A 9,766-nucleotide genomic window follows, 5' to 3' on the forward strand; every position below is an offset into this window, starting at 1 on the left:
AATTAGCGGGGAGCTCCAGCTAGGGTGAGCTGTGGCGATTTCGGGACGTGGCTCCCTGGCTGAAAGAAAAAGAAAAGGCGAACCCCGAGGAGAGGAAAGAGAGCAGGGCGAAGCTTCGACTCCAGCAGGAGCGGCGGGATTGGCCTAGGCGCCTGCTGGACCGCGCGGCTTCGCGGCTCCAGGTGTGACAAGCGTCCCGAAGAGGACCTAGTGGTCAAAGCAGTATCGCGCCAGGCAGCCCCTCCTCCTAGCCCCACGCGGGCCGCCGCACCTGGGAGCAGCCGATCTCGGGCACCGATCCGGGTTGACCACAGATATAGTCGAAACCAGCGTCTCGGGCCAGAGCTCGTGACTACCCTCACTGCACAGTGTCCCATCGCCTGGGGACGCATGGGTTTCCTACTCTAGGCCCCGTAATGCGCATGTGGCCTAGGGTGGGTTCTGGCGGTGGCCATGCCAGAGCGAGCCTTTTCCCCTGCCGCCTGTGGCCTGAGGACCAGCCAGGCTGTCAACCTTATCTTTACGGGCTTTTCCCAGCCCCCGCCGGCCTCGGTCTCTTTTTATCTCCTCAGTTGCACTTGGCTTATTTACTTTGTGAGGCCCCCGTGAGCCGTGAGCCGTGAGCCGATGTCTAGGCCCTGGGATGGGGAGGTCAGTGGACAAGAAAGGCAGGGGGCCTGGGCGTTGTGATACCCAGGGAGATTCAGGGGAGGACAGAAAGAAGGTAGGAGGAGAAAGGGGGAAGATCCGTTACAAAAGAGGCAACGAGACATATGGAAAGCTGCACCAGAACTTGCCCAGATCCAGAAGGGAGAAGAGCAGGGAGGTAGAAAAGAGAAGCAGAGATAATGCTGGGTTGCACCCATGATGGAAGCAGGAGGGGCAGATCCAAGCAGGCTGGACTGTTCCCCTGATATCAAAGGACCAGCTTCCAGAAGGGAGCAAGTACATGGGCAGGTGAGTGAACAGTCCTAGACACTTGGGGAAGGATTGCTGTGCCTGGGGGCAGGGCCAAGCTGTGTCTGTGAAGGGGACCCACCCAACTGACCTGATTCTTCACTGAGAAGGGTCTGGATCCTTTGCAGAGCCCTTCGGAGCTAAAAGTGTGAGTGAGCCAGAGAGTATGAATGTGAGTGCAAAGCTGGGGAAGCCCCTGGCTGACACAGCGACCTTAAGAGAGTGTGGCTGCTTGGGTGACTAGGAGGCTGTGTGAGGGTGCTATGTGTAGGTGTGAGGATGCATTTGCCCGCGTGGGTGACATACAAGGTGTCTGTGGAAGTGGGAATGTGAGAGAATGAAAGCCTTTCATTCAGGAAGCCCCTGCCTGACTGCTGTCTGAGAGAGTGGGTGAGGGCAGATGGGTGATCAGGGGGTCTGAGGGACCTGCCCAGCTCTAGGCCCTTTCTGCAGGTGTGGAGCCCCAGGAGCCCGAGTGCTGCCTTCTTGGCCTGGTTCTCCTCTCCTGCCTGCCCAGGAAGTGTCCTGGCTGCCCTGGCCCAAGAGTGAGCCTGGACTCCAGTTATTAGGGAACAGCCGAAAAAGACCAAAAGACCCAGGCTCCAGTGGAGCCCAGCAGGAGGGCGGGACTGGGGGTGCAGCTGGGGCAATGCCTAGAGGGCGGTCTTTCCCCCCCAGACCTACTCATCTCACAGACCCACACCCCAGGGCAGGCAGACTCTGTACCGCACGGTAGACCCTCCCAGGTCCAGAACCCAGAGGGAAGAGGCGAGGGTCCTGCCCTCCGCATATTCTCCCTCTCCCAGCTCAGGAGGGGGCGGGGTGCATGTGCAGGGGGGCTGCCTCCCCTCCCGGCCTGAAGCCCCCCGGCTGGGCTCGAGAGGTACTGCAGGGCCTCTGGCCAGTGTGGACCTGGCACGTGACTGGTGTGTGCTGTGCCCGCAGGAGATGCTGCAGGATAAGGGCCTGTCGGAGAGCGAGGAGGCCTTCCGGGCCCCGGGCCCAGCGCTCGGTGGCGAGGCCAACGCTGCCAACGCCGCCAACGCCCCTGAGCCCGCGCTGGCCACGCCAGGCCTCAGCGGAGCTGCGCTCGGCAGCCCCCCGGGCCCCGGCGCGGAGGTCGCCGCTGCCGCCGCCGCGGAGCAGGTAGGGGCGTGCCGGACGTCGGGTAGAGGTCGGGCGTCTGTCTGCAGGTCCACCGCCTGTGTCTGTCAGTCCGCCCCGCTGCCGGCCGGACTCCCTTCTTGGGGGGACCTGGCCGCGTCCTGGACTATCTGCCTGTTGGTGCAACCCCCGGGCAGGGCTCACTCTGCCTTTCGACCCTCCTCCATTTGGCTCCCTCCGGGCTACTCTGGGACCGGCGGGGGAGGGGACCCCGGCGGCAGCGGAGCGAGCGCGGGCCAAGTGTCCCGCTCCGACGACCCTGAGAGGCCGAGTGCCAAAGCCTGGGACTCGGCGGGAAGAGCGGCCCCGGCCAGCCGGGTGTGTTCGGGCGCCGCCGCGGAGCTCGGAGGCCGTGGGGACATCACCAAGAGGGTCACTGTGATAACTTGATGATGACAATAAAAGGAATTCCTGTGCGGGTCCGCGTGCAGTGTGCGCCAGTGCGCGCGTCCGGCCGAGGCGATGTGCGCCCTTCCCCGGCTATGCCAGTGCGGCTATGCCCGGCCACCAGGAGTGTTTATGTCTGTATACGAGTGGGTCATCTACCATGGCAGGTCAGTTTATATGTCCTCTGCCGGCCCATCCATAGGTTTGGCTCCGAAGGAGGGGATTTCAGCCACTGAGTACGTTTTTAAAAATTTATCAACGGTACAGAATAATTTCGTGAAACGAAGTCTTGAGGCAGGGGCTCCCGGGACTGGCAGTGTCCTGCACAGGTCCTTAGATTGCGTTCTCTTTTCTGAGGGTCCCGCGTGAAGCCGCGGGCCAGGCCAACACAAATCCGCCTCCCTCCCATCCCTAGACCATCGAGAACATCAAGGTGGGCCTGCATGAGAAGGAGCTCTGGAAGAAGTTCCACGAGGCGGGCACGGAGATGATCATCACCAAGGCGGGCAGGTCAGCGTGGGGAGATTTACTTAGGGGATGACAGGTGGGAGCAATGGGGATCACCGGGGGCTCCCTGAGCAGTCCTCTCGGTCTGCAGCCTGGGGGGCTACTGGAGTTCCCTCCACCACTCTGGCCTTAGCCCCGGCTTGGGCTTCCGACTAGATTGCCCGAAGCCGAAGCCGGATGCGGGCTACTTTGAAGAGAGAGCCCTGGACTGAAGGGGAGAGGGACAGCACTATGTAAATGACATGCAAATAATGATCCCTGCTCAGGCACTTTTGGCTCCCGGGGGGACTGCTTCGACCTCCATGGGGACATACAGGGTTTCTCAGGATTGCATTGATTGGAGACCAGGAGATGCCCCTCAACAGATGGAGAAAGGTGACGGGACCGTGTTTTCCTGTTTCCATAACTTTTGGGGGGCAGCGTGAACCCCACGTCTCTCATCCCACGGGGTGGGGTGTTTATTCCTGTTGCCAGCCCCCTCCTCCGCCAAGGGCCCTGTGTTTGTTGTTCCGGGAGCAGCTCTGGGGTGGCTGCCAGAGAGGGATGATTTATAAAGTGGAAACATCTTTAAAATGCGCTGGTGTCTGTGGGAGAGAACCGGGGAGGAGAGTGTGAGAGGAGGAAGATGCAGACGGGCAAGAGGGAGAGACTCTTGCTGGGGCGTTGGTCTGGGGTGGGGCGGTGGTAGTCTGGGGTGGGGCAGAAATGGCAGGAGAGTGGTTATCAGGTGAAGGGAGATTGTTGCAGAGAAGCTGGAAAGTTCAGATTCAGAAACCCCCTCACCTACCTGCTTTGCCTCCTCCACATACTCACACTTGATTTTGATCCCTAAGGGACAAGTTAGGTGTGAAACTGCCCCTTTGTCTGAACTGTGGGGTCATAACTATTTTTTTTGTGAGGAATAAGATGGTGAAACATCAGGGGCCAGGGATCTGGAGTCAGACAGCAGGGGCTTCAGTTCCAGCTCAGCTACTTCCATCTGTGCAACCCTCAGGCAAGGTACTTCAGGTTCTCTGCCCCATCCTCATCTCTATCTGTAAAATAATAGATCCTTCTTCATACAGCTGTATATGAAGCACTTAGCACAGCTCCTGGTACATGTAAGCACATAATAAATGCTAACTATAATAATGTAATAAATGCAAATAATATTAATCATAGTTAGAGAAATGTCTGGCATCCACTCAGCATTTTTTCTTCTACTTTTAGAGGACTATGTTGCACTGCTTCGGGCATGGTGGGCTTTTCAAAGGGAACAAAAAACTGGTGGTTTGCTGTATGCAGTATAGGGGTGCTGTGGTCTTTCCTGTCTGCTCACTGGCAGCCCTCGCAAGGTTTCCTTTGTTTTGTGGGGGTTGGGGTCTGAGTACTTGTCTGCCTTCAAGCCTAAGTCTGAGAGATGACAAGGCCACTCAGGGTCTCTATCAGGCAAGGGAGCAGGGAGAAGTCAGGGTCTGAGTTTGCTGCATTTTGAGGATGAGGAAGGAGGATACATTATGGAAGCCTGGTAGAGGTTGCCACATGAAATAGTCACTGAGGACAGTGCGGGACCAAGTTTCACAAGCCCTGCCTCTTCCTAGCCCAGTGTACTTGGGCAAAGCCCTGAACTTCCTGTGGCTTAGCGGTATTAGGTAAAACAGAGATGGTGACTGTAGGTGACCTGCCATCCTTTCTTTTTAGGTTATTCAAACCAGGGATCAGATGAGCATGGTAAATTGTTGAGGGGATTTCAGGTGTGAAGGTGGGTGGATGGAAGAAAAGAAGCCAGAGAAAGATCCAGAACTTGCATTTTTAGGCAGCAGAAATAACCTTGTCTCTTAAAAATAGATGGTCATTGTGTTCTTTGGGCTTGCCTGGCCTCTGCCATTTTAAACAAAAGGCATTTGCGATTCTCCTCAGTGGGGTTTCCTGCATCTGCTTGGGTCCTTCTCCCTTCCCCCAACACACACACACACACACACACACACACACACACACACACACCCCACACACACTCTTCCAGAGGTGACTGACTTCAGGCAGACATTTGTGCCTGATCCTAGTGGAGTCTTAGAGATGGGCCTCAGGGGATGATGATAATAATTTTTAAATGGCTGTGATTGTATTAGCCAATTGCGGAGTCATCACAGTCTTTCATTTCTCTGGCAGAAAGTTATCCTTATATCAGGTCTAGTCCTTAAGAAAGTCACTGGCCTCATCTCCCCTCTCCCACCATTCTCACAGACCCCCTTTCCTCCTGCATGGCTGCCCACTGACTTCATAAGCCACTTTCACTGCTCTGATCCCTGTGTCCCGCCTCTCCCCTCATTGTCTTCCTCCCATGGGCAGCATGGTTTGCTTGGGTTTATCACTCTTCAACCTCTTGTCCAGCACCTCTCTTTGTTCTCGTCTTTGTGGTCTCTACCAGCACCCTTCTTGGGATGCTTCCATTTCTCAGCAGTTGGCCTGGACCCTTCTCCTGAACCTCGACTCACAGATTCCTAGACTTTTAGAGCTGGAGGAGAACCAAGAGAACATAAACTCGACCCCAAAGGAGTGAAAGCACTTGGCTCTTGTAGATAGAAGCAGGGTTAGGAAGCTGCCAGGTCGACAGAAGCCAAGCAGATGATACTCTATCCCCAGAACAAAACCTTAACTTTGAGAAATTGATTGCTTATTTAAGGCGCCCCAGTTCAATGATTTAAATGGAGTCTCTGCCCTAGAGAGCTTGGCTGGTTAGGGGCAGGATAATTGCTGTCCGGTTGAAGGAAGGGCTGGTCCTAGAGAAGGATGGCCAGAATGTTCTCAAGCCAGTTTGAGTCTTTGGGTCACAAGCTTCTTGCCTTAAGCCCTTGAAGGTCCGAAGGCAGAAGGAGAGAACAGTCCTCTTCATGGGATAATGACTTTGAATGCTCAAACAACTTGATCTGGTGAATAAAATGCCAACCACATTGTGAGACATCGAATCCTTAACGTTCGGGAACCCCTGTTGTCAGGTGTACAATGTGGCCAGACCCCTCCAGACCCAATCTCTGTCCCTCTTAGGCCCCCAAGCCCATAGGGTTTATGTCACTGACTGCAGAGAACAGCCTCCTCTCTCTGCCTCCTCACATCCCTGCCAGGCTTGATACATGTGAGAAACTGCATTTTCTCCCAAACACAGATAAAAGTGAGCTCCACAAAAATTTAAATATAAACCTCCCCAAAATGAAAATTTCCTAACCGTCTGACTGCTCTACTCCTAGGTCATGGTTGTGCCACCAGATAAATCTCCACTATCAGCCTTCATAGCCTGTTGAGTTCAATGTTGCTTGTGTTAGTGACAGTGAATTTGCGTTTGAAAAATGAACTACTGATGAGAACTCCTGTTGAACCTGTATTGTTTGTTATTCTGAGGCAAGGATTTGGCCCGGCTTAATCCGGGGCTTCAAAGCCAATTGCCCTCACTCTGTATACAGAGCGTCAGAGCCCAGTGGCGTGGGTGATAAGAGAAGTAAGGGTTGAAGACACTGGGAAAGTGGGTTGGGGAGAGAGTGCTTTGATCTCTTTCTAAAGTATTTTCTGAAAGCAAAAGTCTATCAGAAGGAAATGTCTTAAGAAAAAAATTCTAAGAGAAGCAACTGACTTTCTAAAACAGTATCCATTCCACACACCCTCACTCCTGCCCCCCCCACCTCAGAGAAAATATTTCTTAAAAATGCTTTGAGCGAATTAGGAAACTCTGTGAGAGTGTGTGTGTGCGTGTGTGTGTGTGTGTGTGTGTGTGTGTGTGTGTACAACATGGAAATAAATTACATAGCTTCGTATTGCTCTCAGAAATCATTTGGCTACAAGAGATTTGGTCTCAGTATGGGCAGCACCGTCACCCCACCCCCAACAAACTCCTCCAAACTCAGCCTTGGTTGCTGGGCCCTGGCCTCTTCCCAACATATCTAGAATTCTTCCTCAAGACCCCCAGGCACTGGGGATAGAAAGACGGGTGGGGTTTTCTGTGCACCCTCTACCTTTTGCCTGCAGCCTATTCCTTTCAGACTCTGGGCTCCACAGTCTGTGTGTGTATGTGTGTGTGTGTGTACATATGTATCCACACATATATAATTTTTAATGTCAGTTTTATTGAAGTGGAACATTCCTGCATAAGAGTGAACAATTCTTAATTGTACAGCTCAGTAGACTTTCAGAAGTGAACACACCCATGTGACCACCACCCAGATTAAGAAACAGAACATTACAGGCCCCCAGAATCCCTCTCGTGTGTGCCCTCCCAGTCACCGCCACACCCCACTGGGAACTCCTTTCCAGACTTCTCACCCCCTCAATTTGGTTTTACGCCTACTTTTAAGGGAAGGCATATGTAGCTGATCTTTGGGTGCCCCCACCCACCCACCCAGGAAGTCGGAGCTGCTGTGGGTTTGGAGTTTGGGGGCCCAGCTAGGCAGAGAGAATCTGATGGGTCCCCTGGATCCGCTATTCCCTGCCCCCCTTGCGGGATTGGGGGTGGGGGTGGCGCGAGTAGGTCACCGCCTTGAATTGGCGGCTCTCTGAGCCCAGCTGTAACTTGCACGTCCCCTCTCAGCAGCGAGTTTGCATTTACGGATTTGTTGCCAAAATCAGATTGCCCCAAAAGCCTTGCTCCGTGCCCCGCAAGCCTCATACACCGAGAAACGTCCAAGGAAGCTTATCTTAGCAGTTCATTCTAAAACCATTTCCGAGTATGAACTAGATAATGGCTCCAGCCCCGCACCCTTTCAGAGCCTGTTTCATGATCAGAGGAGAAGCCCCGGGCTTTCATCTCCTCCCGGGCCGGCGGGGCAGGCGGCTTGTTTATTCCCCCTGGCGGAGCCGTTTCCGCGTGCCGGGGAGCGCCCCTTCTGCCTGGGGGTCCAGGAGCCCGAGAGGGGTGGGGAACTCGGAGAGCGCGCCAGGGGCGCAGAGACCAGGCTCGCCGGGCACGTGGAATGAGGAGAGGATGCGGAGAGGGTGGGGAAGGGGCTGGCGGGGCGCGGGGAGAGGGTGGGGAGGGGGCCGGGGCCGCAGCGTGTCTGGGACAGGCGAGCCAGGGCTTTACAGCCAGGCTGGTGGCAGGGCTGAGTGGGGTACAGCCTGCTCAGTCATTACCTCCCTTTCTGGCCCGCCCTCGCCCTCGCCCTCGCCCTCCCCCTCCCACTGAGGTGTTCATTTCCTCCATAGGTGTTGGTTTTCAGGTACATTTTCTGTCTTAAATCACAGAAACCATTTACATCTCATGCCATCACTTCGTCTGTTTCGGCAGAGAGGATCTTTACAGTGAGGGTGAGCCTGGAGGAAGTCCCAGCCCCCAAACTTAGCCTGGCCTCTGTGGCTTGAGTCATGCCCACCTGGCCAACCTTCCCCAGGTCCAGCCTCTGGGCTCCTAGCCATGTCTGGAACCAGGGGCAATGCCCTCAGCTTGGACAGGAGCTTATGGGGTGTTTGGAATATGTCCTTCCCCTTCCGCTCAGCCTTTTCCCCACGCTAGGCAGTCTTTCATCCTTCTGCAGCCCCCTAGGTGAGGAAATGATTGTGCCTAGGGTCCCCAAAGAATATGTTCACCAGAAGCAGTCACCAAACTGGACCCTGACAGAGACAAAGATGCGTTTCCGCGAAGACAGTGGAGCTCACTGAGGCTCAGCCTTTTCTTGAAGACTTCTGAACTCCCCATTCAGACCAAATATCTCAACCTCCCTCCCTGCATCTGAGGGCCGCTGCCATAGGAAGAGGGAATGGATGAGCAGGGAGGTAGAGGCTGAGACATACCTTCCAACCCTGCCCCAACTCCAGCAGAACCTCCCTGGAGCTGTTATCAGTCAGGAATCTGGTCTACAGTCTGCTTCTAGGAGAAGCCAAACTCGGCGACTTAGGGGCTGAGCACAGGCTCCTTAGGGGCTTTCTAAAAGGCACTTAGTCAATGTCAGCCTGGCCTCCTGAGCTGCTGGGATGAAGTGCATAGTGGGGGGTGGGAGAAGGGGAAGGACAGGGCCCCTTACCTCTTCTCAGCCTAGGTTATGGAGACTGTCCAAGCAGCAGTGAGCCCTATTTTTCCAGCCCGCTTTGTGGACACTGGCCTGGGGGAAAGCCATGTCTGCTCTCTTCTGTTGCCACCTGAGATAATTACAGGAGAAGCAGGTGTAAGTGCTGGGCACTGGTACCCAGCACGGCCAGGGCTGCCCCATTTTGTGGCTGTTTCTGTAGCAGTTACAAAATGGTGGCCGGGAAGGGACAGGATTCTTGGCCTTTCCCCAGGGAGGGGGGAGGTGAGGCAGCTGCTGCCTTCCCTCCCTTCCGCTTAGGCCCACCAGGGGAGAGGCTGGGCCAGGAAAGAGGGTGGTGCAGGCTCCAGCTGTGCCCCCAGGCCAGGCAGGGGGGCTGGTAAGAAGGAGGCAGGATTGGGTTCCTGAGCCCTCTCACTTCCCCCATTCCTGGAGAGGGGGTGGGGTAGACATTTGAAAATGCTTTCAATTGACATCTGAGACAAATTCTTCCACACGGTTTATAAGTCCCTAGACTTGCAGCTAGAACTTCCCTCCTCCCTCCAGGCATGCACACATGCACACATGCGCACTCCACCGTGCTCTCAATCACATGCGCTTGTGCCTACGCATGGTCACACACCTCCCGCATCCCTGGCCCCGTGCCGTGCTCTCAGCAGCCAAGGGAGAGGGCGCACAGACTCGAGCTGGGCTGGGGCTGGGGCGGAACCCTCCACCTCAGTGTCCTGGCCTGGGCTTGCTGTAGGGTCTGACAGCTTGTGGAA

At 55.3% G+C, this 9,766-nt stretch overlaps 1 protein-coding gene across 1 annotated transcript in view; it reads left to right on the top strand.

The window, feature by feature from the left end:
* The first annotated feature begins 1,905 nt into the window (after positions 1-1,905).
* The window catches only part of TBX4 (T-box 4), a 26,868-nt gene continuing 19,007 nt past the window's right edge, over positions 1,906-9,766 (top strand). The window contains exons 1-2 of the mRNA XM_011375110.1: positions 1,906-2,103; positions 2,924-3,018. Of these exons, the coding sequence (XP_011373412.1) occupies positions 1,906-2,103; positions 2,924-3,018 (293 nt within the window). The remainder of the gene's footprint in view (positions 2,104-2,923; positions 3,019-9,766) is intronic.

This window comes from Pteropus vampyrus, unplaced genomic scaffold (genome assembly GCF_000151845.1).
Source record: "Pteropus vampyrus isolate Shadow unplaced genomic scaffold, Pvam_2.0 Scaffold261, whole genome shotgun sequence".
Lineage (NCBI taxonomy): Eukaryota > Metazoa > Chordata > Mammalia > Chiroptera > Pteropodidae > Pteropus > Pteropus vampyrus.